General features: G+C 39.2%; 1 protein-coding gene across 2 annotated transcripts in view; it reads left to right on the forward strand.

Annotated features, from left to right (window-relative positions):
- The window catches only part of ADCY2 (adenylate cyclase 2), a 196,798-nt gene that overhangs the window by 108,187 nt on the left and 62,124 nt on the right, over nt 1–26,487 (forward strand). For both annotated transcript variants that reach the window (XM_049824068.1, XM_049824069.1), the window contains 8 exons: nt 15,260–15,408; nt 16,634–16,745; nt 17,816–17,943; nt 20,875–21,033; nt 21,406–21,538; nt 21,868–22,044; nt 23,372–23,415; nt 26,031–26,111. In XM_049824068.1, the coding sequence (XP_049680025.1) occupies nt 15,260–15,408; nt 16,634–16,745; nt 17,816–17,943; nt 20,875–21,033; nt 21,406–21,538; nt 21,868–22,044; nt 23,372–23,415; nt 26,031–26,111 (983 nt within the window). The remainder of the gene's footprint in view (nt 1–15,259; nt 15,409–16,633; nt 16,746–17,815; nt 17,944–20,874; nt 21,034–21,405; nt 21,539–21,867; nt 22,045–23,371; nt 23,416–26,030; nt 26,112–26,487) is intronic.

Genomic DNA, 26,487 nt, shown 5'->3' on the forward strand with positions numbered 1-26,487 from the left:
AGAAGTAGGAATGAAAATAAAATTACTGGTATGATACAACGTAAGGTTTTCATTCCATGGAAATGTGTGCTTGAGTTGGTTAGGTGCTTAGCCTAGCCTTAATGAATGAATCAGTTTCTCAGTCTGAAAAGCCCACGTATTAAAAAAAAATATTAAAATGCCCTCTAAAGAGGTTTTTATTTTGTGAGGTAGGTTTGGCATTGGGAACATTCTGGCATCAGCTGCAGGGTGAGTGCAGTGACAGCTACTTCTGAGTCACTGCCTGTGTTAGCAGGGACACAGGGCTGTTTGCCCCTCAGTGAAAGATGCGCTGTTGAGCAAATGAGCAAACGGCACTGCAAGGGCTGCTGTAACCACACCATACCCTTCGCTTTGGGGTAGTTATAACTGGTGCCGTGTTGCTGTTCTGCCCCCATTGCTACAAGTTCCTGTCTGCCTTGTGCCTGATACCTCTGGGCAGGGTAATACCTATGCAGGGGAATATGCCCCTAAGTTTTCTTCATTCAGAAAAGGAAGATTTTGGCCTTTCAGCTGTAGAGCTGTGGTGTTGGGTTAATTGCTTTTTTTCAAAGGGACTAGACATGATGTAGGATAACTTACACTTGAATGTTACGTAGCATCCATTGTTGAATACACTATTATTGAAATGGAAGGATTTTTATATATACCGATATACACATAAGAGTATTGTTGTAACAACTTCCAGCAGAATAAGAAGATGGCGTGCTAGGTTTAGTTAATTTGTGTTTTGATTTAGTTTTAATTTCATGATGCTAGTCTCAGCTTTATAAGAAGTTTGAAAAATACAAATTTATGGCATTCTGTCATACCTGCGCCCTTTGAACTTGTAAGCTGGTATACAGTACTTAATTTTATAAATCACAAATAGAAAAAAGTTAATGCACTTTTTCAGAAAGGTATCTTCAGAAAGTCATGCCTTAAACACACTTAAGTTACCCACTCTTGTAAATCATGTTGGGTGAATTCAAGTGCCTGTTGATACAGAATGTAAGTGCATATAAAAATGAATAGTAAAAGTTTTAAAGAGCTTAATGCTTAATACCTTCTTATCATGAATGCAAATTGGTAATAGAGTAATTTTAAATAACTGCTGGGGCATCTGAAATTTTGCTTAGATGAAAGGGTATACTGAAAAATTTGAAAAATTTTTAAAAATGGATTTTTATCTTTTGGCCAAATTAAATTAACATTCAAAAGAGAAATGTTACTGTAAGTTTAACAACGATTAGAAAGAAGCACAAGGGAGTTTTTTTAACTGTACAGAAATGAACTGATTGATCTTTTTCAGAGTAAGTTCAGATTCAGGAACTATGTCATGTGATTCCCCATAGCAAATCTAGTAAATACTTTTTTTTATGCTTCTGCATTCATTGTGGGAGAAAGGAGTTTGCCATGTTTATGGAAGACTCATTACAGTGTTTATCGCAAGGTGAAGTCTTAGGAAGATGAAAAGAATACTGAAAGAGTAATTTTACTGGAATTCATAAGGTGCAGGTTTGCTGTTTCTTTCCTCGCTTTACTGCAGGTGGATGTATCTGTTTATGAAATAACATGGATATTGAGGGTAGGGCCAATTGTTACTGTAAACAGCAGGCATTTTCCTTGCTTCTTCATATAAATGTTTCTGGCTAGTGTTTGAAAGTAAGAACTATGTTTACTGCTGCATCTTGCAGTGTAGCTTGGGCCGCAGCTTTTGGTGTAGCCCCACACCTTCTTGTTGACCATTTTAAAAAAAAGCAAAACCCATCAGATTTAGGTAATTGAAGGTGTTTCAAATCTGGCCAGTTGGCACAGCCATTTTTCCTTTCTGTCTCCTATATCACACTGAAGAAGCACGATTAATTGCTGGTCTTCCAGTTCCTCCTGGGCCATACTTTGTTCCTTTCTGTTTACTCCCTTCCTCTGCACTGGAAGCAGAAACATGAAAATACAGTATTGCATATGCTGTTGGATTTCTGTACCACTTGAATGGAAAATGTATATCGGGGAGTCATCCTTTCAACATGCTGCTGTTAGGTACTAGAAACAAGCATCTGAAGAGCACAAGTGTGAACCTATAGATGAGGAAAGTGAGCTGAAACCAGCAGAGGAAGTTGTTATCAAAATGTCACCTTCCCCTTAGTGTTGGGAGAAAAACAAACTTTGAAGAAGTTGCATGGGCAAATGCGAGGTGACTGGTCTGGGTTGCTATTACTGTCTTGAATTCAGTGAATTTTACCCTGCTGGAAGAGCTGTAGGTTTGCCAAAGAAGGACGGACTGGTTGCACTGAAACAGCTGTCAGTATTTCAGCATACAGTCTCAGACCAAAGCACCAGGCTTCTTTGGAGACTAAACAAGGAAAAGGATACGGGAGAATAGCAGAGGAACTGATACCACACAAGACAGCTAATATTCAGACTTCTATCTGTCAAGCATTAAATCAGAGTTGCCTTGTGTATGTGCAGTGTCATTCTTTGAACAGCAGTTGTTATGAGCTAGGGGATGACCTTCTGCAATGAAAGCTTCTCTTAACTTGCCCAAATATGAAAAAACCTTTTGTCCCCAAATAATTTATAGAATTTGCTCATTGCATGGGCTGCAGTCTATACAGGAGTAGGCATAGCTGCAAAGGCTTAACGCTGCTGGATCACTGAGAAAGTTTATTCAAACTTTAAACCACACTTGGTATGACAGAGCATGACTCATATAGGTCCTTGAGTGGAATAGCTGCCAGTCTCAAAAAAATTGGGTTTTATTTACAGCACAGTTAACTTATTTAGAATTGAAGTTAACACTTCAACCAAGGAAAACTCAGCATTGCTGATGAAACGGAGGAAATACCAAGACTTGAAAATAACTCTCTCATTGAGTCCTTGCAGGGCAGTGTCCTCCAGCTTTCCAGAAAGCCCTCTAGTTCAACAGCTTCCAGTGGCTTCCAGCTTTGAAGCAACCTCAGCATGTCCCTTCTGGGTCTCTAGGAAATCTTCCTGTCACCTTCATGCTTGGTTGACAGTCTACTCTGCAGAAGTCAGTTGCACTGCAGCAGAGTAATATCCCTCTTCTTCATGCTCTCTCCCTCTCTCCCTGCTTGCTCCATCCTGTCTTCTGAAAGGTTCCTTCTGCTGCACCTCCCAGTGGCTCTCGTTTAGATGGGTGCACTTGACTCAGAGTGCAGCATTTGGAGAATAACATTTGGTTTTCCTTTCTTCCCTTCCAGTCACACCCCTTGGAAAAAAACAGTTATTTTTTCATACTGAGACTGCAAACTGCTAACAAGCAAGTTCTGTAGCGACCCGAACTGAATATATAGGGCACTTTTCTGTAGGAAGGCCCTGATTCATCAGAACACGACAGTGTATTTAGCACATGTTCTGTGGATTCTTGGCAGGACTTAGCATTTGCATGTTGCTAAACTGCGCTGGATGTGGCAGTGCAAGTGCTGCTAAATACAGCTATGAGGCTGTCATGAGGACAGCCATTTTAAGGTGTGCCTTGGAGGCTTTACCAAATCAGGACTGAAAAGGAAATTGGCTCCCTTTGTCTTAGGAATAATGATAGTGTGCTAATAAAAATGAAAAAGTATATTTTATAGCATTTCTTACTACAAATGGCTGAAAACATAGAGAAATACTTTTCTTTTTCCATTATCTTCAAAATTATATAGTGTAAATGGTGGGAACAGCAATGCTAGCGTGAAAAAGAAGTACATATTCTGTAACCTTTGCTAATACCATGCAGAAGGAGTTTTTAAGCAGTAAAAAAGTTTCACCAAGAGGACTGGAACAGGAGCCAAATATGAAAACAAGCATCCTGTTACACCAAAGATGTAAATTTTAAGTTCTGCCTCCCATTCCAGGAATTATGGTTCCTGTATGCTAAATAGTCAGTATTGTGTGCCCGTATTGCTGAGTTTCCAGTGATAAATAATAAATTATGATCTTGTGAATTACGTGGTAAAATTTTATCAGTTATTATATATACTCAGAACAGGGTGTGTCTTCAAAATTACCTTCTGGTTTCCTTTAATTTTATCTCGTAGAACAGCAACACAATCTTCATTGTCAATATGTTTTTCTGATGAATAGATCTGTAAATCCATGTTTAAAATGTGGAGTTTCAAAATTCATCAAATTAGATAAAAGCATGGAGTATATTGATGATGTATGCTGGAAATTATCAAAAAGGATTTTGGGTAAAGAAGTCACAAGCTATTTCCAAATTTCTCAAAAGCTTGGAAGTTAGTTAGGTGCAGTAATCAAAGAGTATATTTAATTCATCCATGGCATATTTGCCGTTAGAAATAACACTACCAAAATCAATCAGCTGCAGCTTTGGTATTTGTTTTTACAGTATATTTAATATTCATATTTATGTGTACAAATGTGCTGGCATCGGTATATAAACAGGGATTCCAAAACAATAGACATAAACCATGGAATTGGTAAGAATTAGACCCATTTAGAACCCCTCAGCATGTGAGGCTTTTAGATAGCTGTGAGTCTGGATCTAATCCTACAAGAGCACAAACTGGGACCCAGCTTTCCCTGTGTGGAAGGACATTCACCAAATGTCTCCACTGGATTGTACATCCTGTGAGAGAGAAAAAGGGAGCGTGGCAGCCCTTGTGTAGATGCCAGGGGACTGGGGAGTTCACCTGGAGCGCTGTGGGGACAGGAAATCTAGTACATGCTTCAATGATTTTTAAATTGTTTCATTTTGGAGCGGATTAGCTTCACCTGGAAAGACTGCTGGGGTGCTGCCTCCAAAATAACCTTATACTCACTGATAAGAATTTTTCCTTGGAGGTAGGAAGAGAGAGGAGGTCTCTTTTGGCAGAGGACTGTTTTGAACGTGGGTCGCTCATGGAGCGTGTTGTCTAAGCTCTGGATCTCCTGTGAAAACATGAACGCTTCTGGAGCTGACACCCTGTCTCTGCAGCACTGGTAGCTATGGCTCTGTGCTCAGCCTGTCTCAGTGCCTGCAGGTTGCAGGGGGCTGCGGTGGTGAGCTGTGAAGGGGGGGCTGAATCGCCACGTGCTGGTCAAAGCTGCCGCCAGCTTACCATGGGGCGCATAAAAACAGCTGGAAAAAGCTGCTTTGTGTACACAGACTTACCCACTGAGCACCAAAATGTTATCTGATCAGAGGCCCACGGTGCCCCTGCCCAAACACAGTTCAGGAAGAAACAGGCAGCTGCTGGAGGCTGGAGAGAAGCTGTTGCATGTAGAGGACACCCTGCATCAAAAGAAGGTGCTTGCACCTCTGAGGGGCTGTGGCCCACGAACAACCCATGCTGGAGCTGGGACACACCTGAGGGCACTGCAGGCCATCAACGGCCCAGGCTGGAGCAGGGACGCTGAGGAAAAGGGCAGCAGAAACCATTAAGCAGGGAGCAGCAGAAGTGGTTAAGCACACAGTGGCAGAAAGAAACCATCACAGATACCACCTCAACTTCCTACACTGCCTGTCACCTCCTCACTGGAATCTTGATGGACTGAGTATAATCCACAGTAAAAATAAGGAAAATTGGGACCGGGAAGTACAGAGGATAGATAGATGGTTGTGTAACCGTTTGTCTCAGTGTTTATTTTCTTCCTTTTTTTTCAAAACTGCAAGCAGCAACAAGAGGTTTGTTTTTGTTTGCAAAAAATTAATTCAATTAAAATTACCCAACTCTAGACTGTTTCACCCACAACAGAGTCCCGAGCGAATAAAGGTGCCTCCTTGCAGCCCTGAGCTAAGCACCTGCTGGCTCTGGGTACAGAATTGTAAGCAACACCCTTTTCTGGGCATTTCCTACTTAGGTGGCCTCCCCTTTCAGCTGTAATTTTTCTCAGTTGCATTTTTAGGATTCTGATTTTCTCTGTGCATTGCAAACACAGTCTTGGTGCCTGTCCTCTTGGGATCGGCTTTCCCTAGGTGACAAGGCACTTGAAAGTCTGGTATTTACCATCCCAGTCTTTCTGTGGATTAAGCCTGAGTTTCTGTCTGCATCCTTATATGCCTAAATACCTCTGGAACCTACCATAGAAAACAAAACACTTGGGAAATTGTACACAGTAACATGGAAAATATTGTTTAGGTGTTTTAGAAAATAAAACCAAGGTAATTCTGAAAGCTTTAACCCTTGCTATGATCTATGCTAAATTTTGATTTGCAGTTAGGCTTAGTAATAAGTGTTCATGAATAGTTTAGCATGTACCTGCCATAAGTAAGTTGTTCTTTTTTTTCCTGATCGGGTTCCTCAAAATAAAGAGAATAGGTTTTCAAAACTCTGTTTTTCTTTTTTATTTTCCAGTGGGAGCAAAGTTTTTAATTTAAGGCTTTGTATATTTAGTAGCTACTGGATGTAATCCTTAAAGAGCAGTTGGGGAGATTTCTACAAGATACATATTCAGTGAATAAGCAGAAGAGAAACTTTCATTCCTGAGAGACAGATATAATGCAAATCATTCTTGTTCCCTTTATTTAGACCATTGTAAGGAAACAAAAGGTCTGCTTTATGAATGCAGTAACAGTGTATACCCTCCAGACATCTGCCTGTTCTTTCATTTCTACCTAGGGTGAGTCAGCTTCCTCTGTCTTCAAGGCCAGGAAGTGAGCTGTTGAGTGAATGGTGATGCTTACTGCTGCTCAGAAAAAAGGTGTTAAAACCTACAGCTTGCGTCATTAAAATTTATCATCACTATTTCACAAGAAGTAGGATCCTTACTGTAGGTTCACTTTTCATTTATATATGGGTGAAATAAATTCCTTGAATTAGCTTCTGCTTGAAAAAAGTTCTCCCTCCATTTAAACAGGCTGTTGTATGGGCCAAACTGATGGTTATCTACCTTTACTCTTGACTAATCTAATGCAGAAATTGAGAGTTTTGATTCACTTTTTATGCTGTCTGGTTCTGCTTCTGACTGCTCGGTCTCTTGACCCACTTTGAAGGTTTATGAGCTCCTGACAGGTGTAGTTGGGTGACTGATCTTGGTTTTGATCCTTCTGTGTGGTGACTAACATTTGATCACACAGATGTATGGTATCTGAGAAAGTACTGGAAAATTACCGGTGAAACGCAGGAAGAAACCCATTCGTGCATGCATAATTGGTATTCTGTAAGCAGATGGATAAAACATCAGCAGGCAGTCTGAGGTAAAACCAACCAGTTTTCACGCTAACTAGAAGAGCATGGAGGAGCTATGCTGTCAGTGTGCTTCAGACATGATCCTCTAACTTCATGTGCAATGCAGTGCCTTAGAAATGCATTTGGTTTTGCTTTGGATTTGATGCTTTCAGCTACAAGGTTTGACTCTCAACTGGGCAGCTGAATAGAAAACCTCTGCCTTTGGGGAAAGGGCTGCACAGATACTCTTCAAGCGGTACTCTCAAATACCTTCCCTGACATGTCCCGTGGATGGTTGGGAAGAAGGAAAAGACGTGGAGAGAGAGCTGCGTAAGGTTTTGTTCATTTCTAGTGAAAAAAATAATGTAAAACTCGTCTCGTCAAAATGGGAAATGAGATGTACTGGAGTTAAAGGGTTTACTGTTTAAAAGAATTGCATTGAGCAAATGCCAGCATTGTAATATTTCGCCATTATTAAAGGCTGATATAGTAATAACCATGTTAATCTCATCAGACAGATTCTTTGCAAAATGCTGCTTCTGTCTGTTCAGCAGTGATCTTGAGCTATGTAAAACTTAAAGCAAGAGTTAACAGGATTGGACAGAAACAAACCTTGAAATTGTGTCGATTAATTAAGCAGCTCTGGCTTTGTATATCGTTATGTTCTGTTTTTACTCTATTGTTTCGCTGTTGGGTGACTCGTCACTTGCACAGCCGCAAGATAGGCCCGTATTCTGAAGGTGCAGCGAACATAATTTTCAAAATTAGTCATAGACAGCCTGCATATGCAAACTGTGGTCTATGCATAAACATTAAGCATCCCCTAAGTTCCTTGAAGGAATTTGTGTTTGCCAAACGCGTGGTGAGCCTGTGCATGTAAATGAGCTTTCTGGCCCATACGCTGAAACCGTTGCAGCGAAGCAGTGCTTTCAGGTAGCTTTAGTGTTGCTTGGAGGTGAAGGTGACTGGCTGGATGCCGGCCGTACATTCGCAGAGTTACTCAGCAGCACACGAGCTGGGCATCCTGAGGGTGCGGAGTGGTGCGCATTTAGCCTGAAAGCCAGTGCGTGTGTTCCCATCAAAAGCCTGGACGGGTGGTGCCGTTCGTGCTAAGTGAGCGAGTCCTGCCACAGATGGGTTTTGCCGTCACAAAATGGTTTGAAGGGGCTCGGCTGGAGCTGGGGCCTGGCGTGGGGAGGGCAGCCGCCCTGCCCCGGGCAGAGGCTCCCGGGCAGCGCGGCGGCCACCCGTCGCATCCGGCCCCTCCGCTGGGAGCCGCTCTCCAGCCGCGGCCCTGTGGCTGGGCCTGGCCTCGGCTGCCACCTCCCGAAACCGAAACCACCACCGCCATGCCCGCGCCTGGCCCTGAGCCCGGCTGGCAACCGACTGTCTGGGCCCACCGGGGCCTCACCCCGGCCCTGGTCCAGTGCTGGCGCCAGGCTGGACACGTCTCCTCGCCACGGTCCGGGCTGGTGACCCGGGCCAGCCCCGCTCGCCTGGCCGTGGGGCTGGGCCCTGCGTGGGGGAAGCCCCCCACTCAGGGCTCCCACTCTGACTGGAGCAGGTCCCAGATGCCTGCGGCTTGTCTTCTGCAAAGCATCTTCACCAGGGAGTTCGCATCCCGCGGCTGGTGAAGTAGCGAGGACGGAGGGGATGGTGCTCTCACTCAGCTCATGTGTGTCAGTTTTCTGGTTTCGATACTGGCTCCCCGCATTGCCAGCCTTGAAATTTCACCTGGAGGGTCATGAAGATGAACAGTCTTATGGTGCTGTGCTTGGGGATTTGAAAAAACTCGTTTTCCACAGGGAAAAAGATACTGAACAGGTGAGAGATTTTGTAATTCTGTCATCAGAAAAGACGTCAGCTGTGGCGTAAAGCCTGTACTAGCCACGAGCAAAAGCAGCAATTAGATACATGAAAAATGGTCCAATATGACAAAAGTTGTGATATGTAGGAGACTTCTAGATGTCAGGAAGAATTCTTGCCTGTTTTTGTCAAGACCGATGACAGCGTTTTGGAAGTACTCCAGGAAAAAAGCCAAACAAAGGAAGGGGCTGCCACTAGATAGGAAGAGTATAAACAATCAGTATGAAATAAAAGATGCTGCTATGATGGTTTTATATTTTGAAGCAAATAGAGTGATGTACTCAACAACTTTGTAGGAAACCGAGTCATATGAAAAAGTTTTTCAGTTTTTAATGGGAACAGCTTTGGGCTAAGTAACTTTTCCAAAGCAGTAGATTTCAGTAAGGCGTTTGATGCAATGATGCTGGGCATCCTGATTAAAACTACTGACACTGCTCCCCATCAAAAGAGCACAGTCTAATAGATTTTGAGTGGGGGAGCTGGAAATCCTCAGTGGAGATTTTCAATTAATTGGCACGTGTGTCGTGTTCTGCAAGAACTAGTTCTCATCCTTTATGCTATTATGTATTTTTTATTAATGATCTAGGAGGTACGTGAAGACAATCACAGACAATTTTTGCAGAAAAGGCAAATATTGGTCTGCTAGTAAATACCATAATATGGAATACTTTATAAACTCTATTCATCAATACAGTTAATAACTGTCTGGAAAGTCAAAATTCTAAAAGCAAAGAGAATGGGTCATAGCTCGAAAATTGGAAAGCTGCAACTTTGAAAAATATTTTGGAGACATAGCAGACAGGGAACTCCAGAGGTGTTACAGCAGAAAGTTGCTCAGTGTAAGTCATGGACATAATGGGGTATGTGTGCATATGTCTTTGTTTACTGGAGCACATTGTTAGGATTTGTGTCAGATGAACTTTCAAAAAACGTTTGAATGTTGTTGAGGGTTTAGAGAAGAGAGTGTAGAAAATACTTAGGAACAGGACATTTATGAAGCTAAGTCTGTTTACCTGATGAAAAAGAAAATTAAGTTATCTGATCAGTGTTTAACTTTACAGGGAGAAAGAGTGTAGACATTAATCTTGAGCTGAGAAAGATATAACAGGCCCAAAACTTCAAAGTAAGAAATATAGAACACATTCTTAACAGTTTTTAACAGTTCAGCTGATTAACCACTACAACAAACAGCTAAGGACTTAATGAATTCTCCATCTCTTGATGTCTCTGTAATCAAGGTTGAATACCTTTCTTGGTGTGTATGAGTGAAATGCAATTTATTGGTCTCAGTACAAGTAATAAGGTTGATGGAGGTTACTAACATAGGCTAAATTTAAGAGGATAATAGCGCCTAATTTTTAAAAACCATCTCCCCTCCCAGTTAGGAGTCCAGGTTAGCTTTAAATAGAAACAATTTACAGCTGTTTATCCTGGTAGGTGTATTTAAGAGAATGTGCATGAGGTCTGGGTAAACAGTACTATAATTTTGCAAACAACTACCCTGTTGATCACCATCTCTGTCAGCCGCATGGCTGATTCATCATTGTATAGGTTAGTTCCTTTCTTGTAGGTTAGTTCTTGATACATTTCAAGGGCAGCTGAAAATTTTATTTTATCCATGTTTATTTGTAAATTTTGTTGTGAAGCTGGATGCACATATAGGCTAATTGCTTCTAGAGCTCTTAGTGCTGACTTATTGACCTGGTTTGTCAAACTTGCTAAATAGATGATTAGATATAGGCCACAGGAATCTGAAAACAAAACCCAACACTCATAAAAGTAGAATTCAATATTCAGTGCCCTAAACGACATTGTAAGGGACGAAAATACCTCTATATGGGATTAGAGGGACAAAAATGTCCCTATAATCCTTCACTGATCTACATATATGTAGTTTTTCTGCAGACTTTTTCAACATCAGCAGCTCAACAATGAAGATGGACATTTCTTCTAATAAGACCAACATTTGGACCTGCAGTTCCCTCCACGGCGGGGGGGAAGAGGGAAAGAGGGAGAGAGAGACTTGACCCCTGCAGGAATTCAGTATTAGATTCTGTGAATTGCCTTGAAGGACGGTTTTTCTCCACTGAGAGTAAGGCGCTAAGCTAATTTTAATGTAGTGAGCCCTATCAGAATACCTTTGTTTCCCCATGATGACATTCTTGTCTATATTATTCAAGAGATGAGGCTAGATGGAAGAATATTTGGCCTTTAAATCTATAAATTCTTAGAATTTTTTATGCTCCGGTAAAGAGTTGATAGTCATGCAATCTTGTACAAATAAGTGAATCAGAATTGGTAGTTTACATAACAAAACAGGAAGGAGCAAAGAAATAAAGCATTATTGCTTCAGGCCAACAAGAATTTGATCTGTGAAATATGCACTTAAGAAAATGTACTGTACTGAGCATTTGAGGATATTTTGCTTGCTTACTGCATAACAACAGCATGACCTCCATTGTGAAAGATACTGCAAATGCAATTGCCACCTTGCAAAAACAAACACAGTGCTATGATTTTAGATACGCTAACTTACTCTAGCTAAAAAAAACACCTAGAGTTTATCAAGGTTTAGGGGAGCGATGAGTAACTGGGAATGACTGCTAAAGTCATCTGTGTAATTCGGGGAAAATTCTGACAAGGAGGTCAACTTGGATGTGAGAGTCTGAGAGAACAGGAACTCAAGTAACAGTCTGACAGGTACCACTGAAAATCCTCAGTTAGAGAATCCAGGAAGGATGACTACTTGCTAGCCATCTACTGGGATCCAGATGGACTTGTTCAGAGAAGAAAGTACCTAACCCTACAGTACTGAAAGATGCTATAATGGTGTATTCAGTATGGATTGTGCGCTCTGTCTTTTATCCCTAGGACTTAAAGGTCTCAGCTACCAGTGATTTGAGTGCTGAGGGAAAAGCATAGCCCCAGAGAACATGGGCAGTCTGGAAATAGTCTTGTGTGCATAAATCACATGTACTGGCTGTAGGGTCATGGTGGTAATATTTCAGGGAAAGACATTTGTGAGGGGATTTTCATGACTGCCATAGCACAGCAGTTTCTCTTTCACCAGAAGCAGGTACTGTTACTTTTAGTCTGAAGACTTTTAAATGCTGCATCTTGACCTGCTTTCAGAATTACTTTGGCTTTTTTTCTTACAAAAACTTTGGGTTTTTTTCTTTACAGTGGCTTCTCTGTCTACTACAAATAGGCAAGTGTTTTGTCTTAAAGTCAGGGTCTTGTATGTTGGTTCACCTAGGTTTTGATGTGCAGATTTTCTGTCTTTTTGGGAGAATAGTACAGAATGTATTATCAAATAAAAACCCATCATTAGCAGCAGTCTTGATTTGCTATGTTCCTCACACTGTTCCAGTCTGCAGAAATTTCAGTGTACAACATCAGGCACTACAATCTGGTTAGTAATTGGTTTTAATCCTTCAACTATGCTCTTTTTAGCCACGAGAGATGACAAAACGTAAAGGAAGAGCTGTTCTTGAATGCTTTGCTTTCCTTAGGATCTTTTAGCAGAAAGAGAGGAAACACTGTATTTGTAACCATTTTGTATTTGGCTAGCTGACCAGCCCAGCCACCGTCTTCATAAATAGTTGAGATTCAGCTGCTTTCACAATTGTCTTTTAGTGAAAGAAACCAAAATTAACAATCTGCATGAAATGTAATATGTGACTTGATAACACATTATCACACAAGTGGTAACTTCAGGATTGAAATGTGAGCGCTCGCAGCCTTCATGATGGAGAGGTCGGCTGCAGTGTTTGGGTGGAGCTGGGCATGGCAGGATATTTTGCAGTTCTCTGAAGTCTCCTCTGGTTGTAACCTTCTCTTTTGTACACTGGAAATGGTGGAAGGAAAACATTCTTTGGAGGGAATTTCTGGTGTGGTGAACAGCTTTACCAGGACATTTGAGCAGAATGGAATAGTGGTCTGGCCTCCTTTTTGGAGGGGAAATACCTCGTCTCTCCTGCTGTCCCCTACAAAACAAGGACATTCTGTTTTCCCTTTTCCTCTTAGGATTCTTTAGCTTGTAGTTGACTTCATGATGCTTCCTATGAAAACTTTTTCTATTGCTTTTTTGAAAACTTTTGTTGCTTTTCTCTTTGAACTTTTCTCTTAAAACTTTTGCCAGCCTCTCTGGGTTTCAAAGACATGAGCAGTAACCTGGATGTTGAGTGTCTGCCTCACTGCCTGTCTGGAATCATAACAGTTGTAGGAAGATAGTGAACTAGCTTGCATTTACTAGCCACGGTACAACAGGAGCACAGTAATGTAAAATTGGAGCAAAGAGCACTTACCTCTTTGTTAACTATTTAATGATAATTAGTAACAAGTCCTGACCCATCCCATACATCACAAACCAGCAACTTTCTGTTAGATAAAGAGCAACTTGCAAAAGTAAGCTTTCATTATGGAGAAAATCCACTGGGTTTGCAGGCATTCTTTATAAGTTAGCAAAATACCTCCACCAAGGACCCGCGGACTACATTAGAAATGAAAATACATCAGCCTGTTGGATGTTTATTTGCTAAAATGCCTAAACTTACTAAATTAATCTTGCATTTAAGAAATAAAGCTGCATTAACATTTTGATGAAAAGTCAATTGTATATAGTCTTCTCAGTTACAATGTGTCAAATCTGGGATCCTAGCAGTAGGAAAACAGTACATTTTTTGTTTTATTCTTGCCTCCTTTAGTCAGACTAGAGACAGGTATGCTTTACCTTGAACATTACTTCATGACTTGTCTTACTGTTTATGTGATATGCCTTAGTATGCAAAATAAAGAGCAGTCCATACATACATGAATCAAAATTATTTTTAGATCTCACTAAAGTGAAAAGAAAAAAAAAGTGATTAGTTCAATAGTACTTAGCAACAAAGCAAGATTCTATCTTGATTCACTGAAATAGAGTTTTTTTACAAAGTGCGTGCAGAATCAGTTTCATAGGGCCTCCTGTAAGTTAATGCTATGCTCACAGGTACACAAATGCTATGAAGAATGGGGAATCTTTATTATATGTGACAGAGATAGATAGCTGATGTAGCTGCAAATACCAGAGAGTCTATAGCCCTCTTATTGCTGTGCTCTACTCAAGGTCATTAGACCTAAGCAGGAGTAATTATCCCAGGCTGAGCATTGGATTAATGGTTACACTTCTGGTACCTTCACGAATAAAACTGCAAACTCTGCAAAAATGCATATTGTGAACTAAAGGGAACACATCCCTGTGAGGAGCACCTGCAAACCATGCACATTCTGAGGCCGTCTTCTTTTATGGACTAGCTGTTTGTTCCTCTGACTCTGTCATGGGCTTTTACAGCTGCCTTCTCCCTCATCACTGGGTTCAGGGTTCTGGATTTTGTGCTTAGCCAGAATTAGCTGCTCTGCTCTGCCTATGAGAAAATGGGAAATTCCTGTTCAGTTTTGAGGTGGAATATGATCAAAGCAGGAAGGTTGGAGTTGTTTTTTTTGCATTCTAGCTATTCCCTTGTTGATCCAGTTTTCCAGAGAAATAGGAACTCGGTGAAAAGCTGTCACAGGTAAAATGGGCAAAATTAAAATGTACTGATGTAAGAGACCTTCACCAGGAGAAGACCATGAGTAAAATACCAACAAAAGTTAAGGAAAAATATGTAGTTTAAAAAAAAAAATACTCAATTTCCTTTTAGATTAATATTTTCAAAAAACTTTAGTTTGTCAAATGCCTTGTTAAGAATAAGGGGAGAGTATGTATCAAACTAGTCTGCAAAAGTCCAACATTTTCAATATGTTGTGTGTCCTGATTTTATCTTTTCATTTTCAGTCTAACAACTGCTAAAACTATGACTAAACACTTAAAATACATTAAAAAAAAAAAAAAAAAAAAAAAAAAAAGATTTAGCCTACTTTTCCCTGAACTGGACTGCATTTCCCTGAAGTCCTCTGAACAGCCCTTGCAGCTCTTGCTTTATATGATAATCAGTATTTCCTGCATTCTACTCACATATCAAATAAATTACTGTACATTGCTTCTTCAGACATTAAGCTTAGCTTAAGCTTTTTCTAATACACACAAAACCTTGAATAAGTTGGATATTACTTGGAAATGTGTATATCTCTGTCACATTCTTCAAGGAACTGATTAATTTTGGAGGCCATACCAGGCAAATGCCTGAGTGCAAGCCTCATTGACATGTTCTAGGGTATTGAAAGTAGTGTATGCGTTGCACAGTATTGCTTCCATGCTAATTTCGTTAAAGAAGTTGTGGACATTTCATTTTAAATTTTAGGAGCGTCTTCTACTTTCTTTACTGCCTGCTCACATTGCCATGGAAATGAAGGCAGAGATTATTCAGCGGTTACAAGGTCCCAAGGCAGGCCAGATGGAAAACACCAACAACTTCCATAATTTGTATGTCAAAAGGCACACCAATGTAAGGTATTGTACTGTAATAAACTGTATCAACAACATTCAGAAAAATTTTGAAAAGAAAGTGTTAAGAGAGCAATTAAGAAAATAATTGGTTTAATATGTTTTTCAGCAACTTAATGTTTAGTATCCATTAATTTGATCAAATGCTAACAATTCTATGTTCCAGTTTGTTGTTTAGAAAAAGCCACGCATTAACAGGCTTTCTTTATAATGTCTTAATTTTTCAGGTTAAGGTACCAAATTCTGCTTTCATGTATGCTAGTCAAAATTGTAATTCGTGTCAGTTATGTTATTCTAAATTTGTAATTCTCTTTAACTGGAGCAATTTCTCAGGTTTTATATAATGTAAATAGAGACAGCTGTATCACATAGGTATTTTACACCATATCTGAGATAAAATATTCTGCTAACAAATCTAATTATTTATTAATTATAAATTTGTCGACATTAGAAAAATAATCCACCATGTATTTCAAATATTCTTTCATCTTTACAGGTTGTTTTGCCTGGGGTTTTTTTATTAGACAAGTTAATTTGAATGACATTCTTAGAAATTACTTTTTTAAAGCAAGTATTGCAGGACTTTGAGGAAATTCATTGTCACTTGTGAGCACAAATACCTTTTCCTTAGCCTGATTTCATGAATTGGTCAAGTTTTCTTGGTGAATAGAAACATAGTGTATGGCTTGAATATCTTAGCAGTCAAGCTTGAATTTAATAGTCTGAGTAACAAGTGAACAAAGACTTCCATGCTGCATATCACTGACAGGTAATTCTAGACAGAAAATGTCTACAAGGATAAAAAGTTATTAAGCAATTTCTGACAATAAACATTTTTATTGAAATAATTGCCATTAATATTATATTGCTGATTTGTGAGTAGGAAAAAGATTTCTGTTTTTTTTAATACACTGTAACAAATGCAGGTATAGAATGCCTATAAATACCTATAAATATAGGTATACCTGTAAAGGTAATACCTGTGAAGGTAATACCTATAAAGGTAAATATAGGTATATATTACCTCTAAACATAATGCCTATAAAGGTAAATGTAGGTTTACCTATAAATACAGTTATACTTATTGTTCCACATTTAATAGTGGCTGTTTTGGGTACAGGCATAGCTCTGTGAAGTCCAGAATGCCTACTTTCAGGTTTTGCTGTTGATTGATAAATCTGAGTTCTGCAGAAGGAAACTGTGACCCAGTTTCTGTTCATTTCTGTTGTAGCATCTTGTATGCTGATATCGTGGGGTTCACTCGCCTGGCCAGTGACTGCTCGCCAGGGGAATTGGTGCACATGCTAAATGAGCTGTTTGGCAAGTTTGATCAGATTGCAAAGGTGGGTTCCTACTGGGCTGCTATTGTTAGTTTGAATAAGTAAGTAATTTTTGAAATATTTTTTCTTCGTGGGGACTCTCCTACCTTCAGGCAGCATTTTTGAGGCTTTGGCAGGAAGGTTAGACTTGAAACGTGTGAAGAAAAAATCTGGCTCTGGTCTGAGTGCAACAGTGTGTTTCTGCCAGTGTGACAGTCTGTGAAACCCAAGATAGCTCTCTCTGATAGGAGCAATAGAGACAGCTCATGGAGCCCAATAAAGCTTAATGGCAGATGAACAACTCTTTTAAATAGATTTTTTACAATAACAAGAATTAAGAAACTCAAGATAGAAGACTTATAGTCAATTTTCTGATTTCTGAAAAAAGTATTTAAAGACTGGAGGACAAGAGAGACAATACTGATCGAAGCACTTAATTACTGACCACAGCTTCTTGATTACTCAAGAAAAGATTCAAATACAGTCAGAAGATTTTCTTCTGTTTATTTAGGTGTCATTTTTATAAAAATCACATCAAACTTCATGCTGTGTGTGAAAGTAAAATCAGAAACGTTAAAACAGGTAAAAATTTTCTGTGTTTTTTATTAGTTCCAAAACTATTCTCCAGTATTGGTTAAAAAAAAAAAATTATCTTTGCATTGCCTTACAGTTCAAAAGATAGAAATAAGATTATGATTGCTAGTTTCAGGAAGTATTGCATAGTACTTTGTCAAAGATGTAAATGTGGTCTTTTGATTTCATATTTCAAACAAAAAGACTGTATTTCGATTGAGTACATGATACTTTGACTAGTTCTTTACACTGTGAACCACACTGCGGGTAATGGTTTGCAGTGAACTTGCTTCCTGCAAAACCCTTAATGGGTTTTGCCCATTAAGGACCATAACAGATGGAGGAATCATCCCTAAAAAACTGACAGCACTTCTTTTTTAGCAAGCCAAATCCTTCTCTACTGAAACAAGCTCAAGTAGAAAGATTTTGCTAATATCATTTAAGTCAGTCTTTGTAACAGTAACCCTTCATTTATGTAATTCAAATTGAAAGTGACCATCTCACCTTGCTTTTTACTGCAGGAAAATGAATGTATGAGAATTAAAATCCTAGGTGACTGCTATTACTGTGTTTCTGGACTACCTATATCTCTTCAAAATCATGCCAAGAATTGTGTGAAAATGGGACTGGACATGTGTGAAGCCATTAAGTAAGTGCTGAACTTTTGTTAAATATTCCATAATAAAAAGGTTGTTGCTGTTCTATCTGTTGCTGTGCTGCTGGTTGAAACATTCAGACCTGCAGTAGTTGCTGTGTTTTACTACAAGGTCCAGCATGGTAATCTTGATCTCAGCCTTAGCAAAGAAATGTTTTAAGATGTTGGGTTGTGCCAGGCTATCTCGTCACTACACCATAAAGATGATTAAGGGCCTGGAGCATTGCTCATATGAGGAAAGGCTGAGAGAGCTGGGACTGTTTAACCTGGAGAAGAGAAAGCTGAGGGAGAAGAATCTCATCAATGCATTTAAGTACCTGAAGGGAGAGTGCAAAGAGAATGGAGCCAGTCACTTTGGTGGTGCCCAGTGACAGGACAAGAGATGATGGGCACAAACTGAAATGCAGGAGGGTCCCTCTGGACATCATCAGGAAACACTTTTTTCACTGTGAGGGTGACTGAGCACTGGCACAGGTTGCCCAGGGAGGTTGTGGAGTTTCCAGCCTTGGAGATAGTCAAAATCCAACTGGTATGGCCCTAAGCAACCTGCTGTAGCTGGCCCTGTTTTGAGGAGGAGTTGGACTAGACAATCTCCAGACGTCCCTTCTGACCTCAACTATTCTGTGATTCTGTGATTTCAAGATGGTAAATATCCCATAGACATCACTTAGGACTTGGAAGCTTTGCTTTTTTCAGAGCCATGATGCTGCCACCTGCCTGTTAGTTAAATGGCTCTCTGAGAGGCCAGAGCTCCTGGCTTCTCCTGAGTTTGGAGTTCAGTGGTGGTCAGGAGCATTTGTCCCTTCGCAATTAAGATACCTTAAGCCCTGAGCCCGTGGAGTGATACTGAGCATGTCTACCAAAGACATTTCTAATGGCTTACAGATTCCTGGGCTGAGACGCCTACTTCCCATGTTGTTAAAGAAGCAATTAAATATGCCTGTCTTACTCGACCCCAGGTTTAGGTTTAGTTTCAACTTTTCTGTAATTAATTTTTTAGGTGAGGAGTTTCTAGAAAGTTTTGTCAGTTAACACATATAAAACTAGAAGTAGTAATACTCTTGCTGTTGGAAGTGTGTCACTCAATATATGTTTGACTCACTCTGTGTAAAATATCTTTTTTGTCAGATATGAGGTTTTGTTACATTCAGTCACTGAGGTGCAAACTGACCCCTCAGTGCCTAAGTTACTGAAATAAAGCAGTTTGCTATTTAGATTTAACAGGAGAGAAGTAGTAAACCCTAATTTGGTCCAGAGTAATACTTCTAATTTAAAATCTTCTATGTTTTCTTTAATTTGTGAGATGGAAGAGAAGATTCAGTTCTGGAACATAGTCTACTTCCTCCCCTCCTTAAGTCTTGAGAACTTATTATAAAGCAGACTTTATGTCTTGCTCTGCAGAATATGGCAGACAGCCTTTCGACAAGCATTCCTAGAGGTTAAATGTTCCTCTTCCACTTTGCCCAGTTTTGTAAACCGCTTCCCCCCCCCCCCCCCCCCCCAAAGTGTTAAGCTTGGGTCATTTTCCTTGTGCAAAGTGGTGTTTGTCATGCAAAGGTCATTTACAAGCTGCTCATTTTCAAGTATGTCAGGTACATGAGAGCAGTGTAAAATGGCAAAGATACCAATAAACACTTGATAGGACTGAAGGAATTAAAAAACTTCTCCTCTCTTCTTTTTAATAACTTCAAAACACAGTTTAACAAAATACTTTCAGTCATGCTCCTGTTATTTTAATTTCCCAGAAAAAGAACACTTGAGAACTACTGCTTAATGTAGGATTTACCATATCAAATTAAGCCTGTTAAGTTCTATGTTCCCTTTCAAAAAAAAAGAAGAGAAACAGGCCAGTTTAATTCTGTAATTCGGAAGGTACAGAGCTCATGATTCTCATCATTGAGACTGAAGATGTTGCTACAGCTATGAACCTGACTCATATACAGGAGCCATTTGAGTTTCTTACTCTATTTGTTCCTTCCATCAACACTCTGAATTCTTCCAATATAAATGTATGTACATGTTCCTTATTACTCGTTAGGCTTTGTTCCACATGAGCTGAGACTTAAATACACAAGTCCACTTAAGTTACAATCTTCCCATTTCTTAGAACTGTATAAGCCTGTAGGCATCTGAATTAATTTTATAACTCTTTACATATGTAGTTAGGTACCTATATGACGTATGTCTGAAAATGTTCTGGTTGTTTGACTTTGGTCATGCACCTGTGATTCAGAAGAGCTTCTTGTGGAAAAGTTGATGTCTATTTTATGTGTAGGGCTCTTCTGAGATTTGGGTTGGGGTGAACAGATACTTCAGCTCTGTCTAAAGTCACTGGAAAAGTCAAGGTTTAGATGTGGTCTGGACAGTGAGTGTGGCCTCTCATTCTTTGTATAGCCATCTAGTGGGTACAGCCTTCACCGAGCATGTGGAAGGCTGCTGTGTTCTCCACAGCCTGAATGGCACTGAGCCCATATCCCCAAGAAGGGTATGAGCCACCAGCCTGTAAAATATCCTGAGGTGCTGTGTTTTTCATCCTTTCTCTCAGATATGACAGATATGAGAAGGTCTACAACGTAGATACTAGGGTCTTCAGGTAGAAGGGCACATAACAGTAGTTTCAGATTTCCAAAAGCTGCCAAAAATAGTCCCTGGGTTCTACCAGCACTACTTAATTCAGCCCTCCCAAATAATTTCAGATGAGTATAAAAGAAGGGCCTTCACACATAGACTTGAAAATAAATATTTACTACAAATAGTTACAAATATAGATAATAGGAAAGGTAATACATAAAAATAATCCTAGCATAAAAAGAATGGAGGCAATGCTGAAAGGAAATAAATGTTTTCTAATGCTAATTTGACTGGTAAATTAAAAGAAAACAAAGGCTCTTTTATGTATATAACAGATTTTCCTCTCAACTACAGGAAAGTGAGAGATGCAACTGGAGTTGATATTAATATGCGTGTAGGAGTGCACTCTGGGAATGTGCTTTGTGGCGTTATTGGGCTACAGAAGTGGCAGTACGATGTGTGGTCCCATGATGTTACTCTGGCAAACCACATGGAAGCTGGAGGAGTCCCAGGGTAAGAGGCTTTGCTTGCTAACCTTAACCACCTTAACGTAGATTTTTGTGTCATAGAGGAATGCATAGGTACCATGTCTTCAGCCATCAGCCCTCATGGAGAAACCTGAACTAAATCTTGGTGCTGTCTTTAGGAGAAAAAAAACCAACAGGCACTCAGTATTTCCTGCGATTTAAGGAGTAGATTTTGTGGATGGAAACCTTTAGATTTATGCCCGTTAGAACTTCTAAAAATGAGATTAGAAGGACTGTAAATGAAGTAAGTAGCATATAAAAAGTATATACAAAAGCTAATAAAAAAGCTTGATCAGGTTCAAATTATGCTTTTGATTGGTGTTTGTGATTCTGTCATTCTTTTGAAATATAATTTCAGCCGTGTTCACATCACCTCAGTCACCCTGGCACATTTGAATGGAGCTTACAAAGTGGAAGATGGGGATGGAGATGTGAGGGACCCATATCTGAAAGAGCATAATGTTAAGACTTACTTTGTAATCAATCCTAAGGTTAGTAGTACTTTTATTTTGTGGCCAGTCAGAGTTATTTTTGAGCAGGACCACTGATCTCTTTATTGAATAATTTACTACCATAAGATATTGATCAGAGCTATTACTGATGCCTACAAATACATAATGTTTGCATTGCAAATCTTTCCCGCTCTTCAGAAATAAGTCTCTGATATTTCCCAGCAATATCATTAAGAATTGCAGGTTCTTAGCATCTCTCCATTTTTAAGTTCCTAAGCATGCAGATATGTGGTACCAGATGATGCATTACTGCTTCAAAAGGTAATGAACACCAAGGCTGATATCACCTTTTATTCTCTATCAATCAGGGAGAGAAGCGAAGCCCTCAGCACCACATTAGACCTCGACACACTCTTGATGGAGCCAAAATGAGAGCTTCTGTCCGCATGACCCGGTACCTGGAATCTTGGGGAGCAGCCAAGCCATTTGCACACTTGCACCACAGGGACAGCATGACCACTGAAAACGGCAAGATTAGCACAACAGTAGGGGCCTACTTATGTCATTTCATACAATTTAGCATTATTTGAAAGGGAAAAGGTGCTCACTGCTAAATACCTGATTATTTCTGATAGAAGACAGACATGTTTGTACAGGGCATAAACCCAGTGAAGTTGCTGGGAGCTTTTCCATTGGCATGTGAGCTTTGGATTAGACTCTAAGGGGACATGTCTTGCTATAAGTGCATCTCTGAATTGTGAGTAGTCCAACATACTTACTAAAATACACCATTTTACCCTTTGCGCTTAAGCCCCAGTCACGGCATGTAGAGTGGCTGCTGTTCACCTTGTGGAAAGACGTTTTGAACCTAAAGCCAGGTTGCAGCACCTTTGGGAAGAAACACTTTTTGATACAAAGACATTCCCTGAGATTTATTGGCTGTTTAACCACATTCTCCATTTGGAACATGGCCAAACCTGGAGCAAAGGCTGTGAAGTTAGAATATCCCTGTGCTACCTGGAGTAGACTTCATTAGAAGAGTTCTCTGGGAACCATACTCGCTGTAACATCTACCTTTTGAAGGTGCACTAACCACTCATCAGCTATGGCTGACGGCCTGAGTTTCGCAGTACTACAGTGCAATGTTACAACTCTTAAACTGAACAGAAAAGAGTTCTTTTTAATTTTGGTAACACTATTTCACTACTGTCAGTAAGACACTGTCAGTCTACAGCTTGTACATTGCATTATCTTCCACGTCTAAAGAGTACAAACATAAAGGTAAATTCTGATAGTTTTTAACATTCGCATTCAGTTTTGTTCCTGTTACGTGGGAGAACATAGGACTGAGCCACCTAACCCATCTTGTTCAATAAATACAGTGCATCAGAATGCAGATTGTGATGTGTTCATTACAGAAGGTACCCAGCCATCACTATTAATCCCAAAATAGCTGTGATGGCTGCTATTGCTTATCAATAAAAATAATTACCATTGCCTGTATTTGGCCACTCAGGTCTGTTTTTTTCAAAAACACGTAATAGTGGTTTTTGCTGAAGCTGGCAGCAGTTTAGGCTACATTAAAACAGTGGTGACTTTGATGCAGTGACTTTCTAGTAAAGCAAAACATTCTTGGATTCAGACTGTTGTATTACTTTTTTACAGTTTGTAATGATAGATCAGTTTGTCTCCAGGTCACTCCATCTTCACTCTTAGCTGGATTTTTCTTTTAGACAGTTTTAATCTAAAGCTAAAAGTATTTGTATTGGAAACTTTTCTCCTTACTTGACCCTGTTTTCAACACTATTTTTAAAGCAACTTAATGTTTTCAAAGTCTGTTAAAGTTCATAGGTATTTTCTTTTGTTTTTTAGGATGTTCCCATGGGGCAATATCATTTTCAGCGTTGCAGAGAGAGGTAAATTAATTTTAAAAAATCACTTATTCATATAAAGTCCATATAAATACATATACATTCATACGCATTCTTACATATATATAAGGCATGCTTTCAAGTATTGAGGGCCATTTCTCACCCAAACTATTTTTTCATCTGATAACTCTTACATAGAGAAGGGCTATGGAACAGTTTGGCAGACATATTACTTAGGAACTGCAAATACACTTCCTGATAACAAATAGCATTATTCTGAATTAGTATAAGCATGTTGATGGGCTACTATTAATTTCTCCTAACAACCCAATTATTCTATCAGTGGGGAGAAAATTATATGCAGGTGAACTGAGAGGAGTCACAGAGGGGTAAGAAAAGGGAAGATGGAAAGGGCTGTTAATATTATTTGTGTCACAACAGTTAATATGTACAAAAAAAGACATTTATATATTTTGTTAATTGATTTGTATTTGCATTGTGGTTTATTATTTCAGGGTCTGTAGTACATTTGCAGTAGTAAACATTCAAAAGTTATTTTGTGGTCTTCCTGTAGTGCTCTTGCTACACAAAATGTTTGCATTATCACAGTAGCTCTAAGTTTTCATTCTCCTGCTTGGTACTTCAATGACTAGGGCAAGATGGTGAGAAATGGAAACAGGGTTGAATGACATCTGTTTAAAAAACAAGCTTAGCACTGTCAGAAACCTGGAATGGATATTTTTTATTTTAAAGACCTGGTAACACTACAGATAAAGTCTTTCTTGCAAAATTATAAGTAATATCACAAATACCGTAAAATTATTTGAAAGAACCCTTAAAAAAATTTGTATTTTTATTGTCTTTGGTTATGCAAACAAGTGTGTCTGTCTGTTCCTTCCCCATCTCTCTGCTTGGTAACTGTCTTCTCAACAAATCACTGGAGAGCTATGCAATTACCTAAAATATTGCTAAATTCCAGAAGATGAACAAGTTTTGACTGAATATGCATGATATTAATAAAAACAGTTTCTGATTTTAAAACTGAGCATTTACATTTGGACAGCATGTCAAAAGGACTTCCATCAGCCTTATGGTAAAAAAAAAAAGATCATTGGACTGTGGTATTTGCAAATAATGCAATTCTTTAAGATTCTGAGATGTTCTTGCTTTTGTTTTCTAAAGTCCACTCCAAAATATATCCAAAAGGTAGAGATGTTACCATGTGTCTTGATACCATATTATGGAAGGAGTTCCTAGAAACTTTACTGGAGTCTAATGTCCATAGTGAGGTATAGAACTAGGATACTAGATTAGCTAGTTAGTCATTCCCACAGGAGACAGCTGAAATGATAATAAGCACTTTGAAAATCAGTATTTTATTAGAATATGAAAATGTGGGGTTTGAAGCCTGACTGTAGGCTTCTGTTTGTGGCAGGCTTAGCTCTTACCTAGTTACATGGTAGTCTTATGTTGTTAGAGATCTGCCAAGAGGATGAAGTGTGAATAGGTAATGTCTCCTCACCTGTCCAGTTATTTCTCCTAGGCAGATTGTTTCATATGTGAAAAATAAGTTGTAAACACTTTCTTACCCAAGTTTGGTAGCATTGAATAGGCATGAAATCAGTTGGGTTGTTTAAAGTTACTGTAAGTACACTAATACCATTTCTGTATGAATTTGAATCCTGCAACGGGTTATCAGTTTTGGGGACATAACCCAAAACTTGATGTTGAAGAAAATCCATGTTACCTTTGACAGGGTTCAATCTGTAGGTTAAGAAAATTTCAGTAAGCAAAGAGTCAAATTTCAGATCTGACTGTTGACTTCTTACAAAACACTGTTACTGAGTTAACACTGCATTTAAGTTTTCAAGAGACAGAGACATAATCTGGCAATATTTGAAATATTCCATTTTTAAGGAAAGCACAACTGCTGAAAGGACTGATGATGTTTCCAGTAACATATGTTAGCAAAGACAAACCCATTCTGGTGATCCTCTGTTGGGTTCATGCTGAGTCCAGTGAAAAGATCCTTTTTTCATTGCAGTTGTGTTATGAGTTATAAATAGAGAAACATGGCATATGTTTGAAACTAATTTCAGACTTGGTACTGAGTTTTCTAATTAAAAATAATAAAATATTTCCAAGATAAGAAGTGTTACCAGGCTCTCGGTCGAGAATACTTATTATGCCTCAGTGCACTAGCACAGTATTGCTCATCATACCATTCTGACAAGGATTTTTAAAAATAACTACAAGAAACAGGAATGTTTTATGAATTTGAGCATATTCCCATTCTTTTTCATGAATTCATAACACTGTGGAAGACTTTCCTTCAACGAGAATTTCCTGAACTCTCTTGGTTTGGTTTTTTTTTTTTTAGAAAATGTTTTCTTGTGTTTGTTTTTTCAGTGCTCCGTGACAGCTAAACTCCGGATTCTTTTTTATGTGTGTGTGTGTCAGACTGTAGCTTATGCTGTCTTTGTTAAGAGCATATTATGAGGCTCCGTGTGCCTGAAGCCTGTAGCTGCTATTGCAGCATAAATGTTAAAAAATTGTGGTTATCCTCACAAGTTTATGCCAGCTATCACCCCATTGTTTTAAAGTTAATGTTTATTGACAGTGTAATGATTTTCCAAAGTAACTTCCGTTTTTCATTTCAGAACGAAATCGCAGAAAAGAAGGTTTGAGGAGGAGCTGAATGAGAGGATGATCCAGGCCATTGATGGAATCAATGCTCAAAAGTATGTTTTTATCCTCTGTTCTCTCCTTCCTTCAACTTTGACATAAATCTGCAACAGAGGGTACTATACTATTTAACAGAGGGTGTTTAATATTTGTCACTCCCGCATGCACACAGAAGCTCTGCATGTTGTGAAGGTAGGCTGTACAGTAACATTTTCTACTATATAGGATAAGACAGTGCCTGTGAATCATGGTATGACAGTTTTTGGCTTGTCTTGATCTTCATGGCAAAAAGATTTTTGCTCTGTAACTGTTTGTATCTGTGCACTCATAGCTGTAACTCTGCAGAATTATCTCATCTGAGAGCAGAGAAGTAAGACACAAGAAATAGCTGGCTCGGGAATCAGAATGATGTGAAAATTGGTGCTTCACAAT

Source organism: Accipiter gentilis, chromosome 20, assembly GCF_929443795.1.
Source record: "Accipiter gentilis chromosome 20, bAccGen1.1, whole genome shotgun sequence".
NCBI lineage: Eukaryota > Metazoa > Chordata > Aves > Accipitriformes > Accipitridae > Astur > Astur gentilis.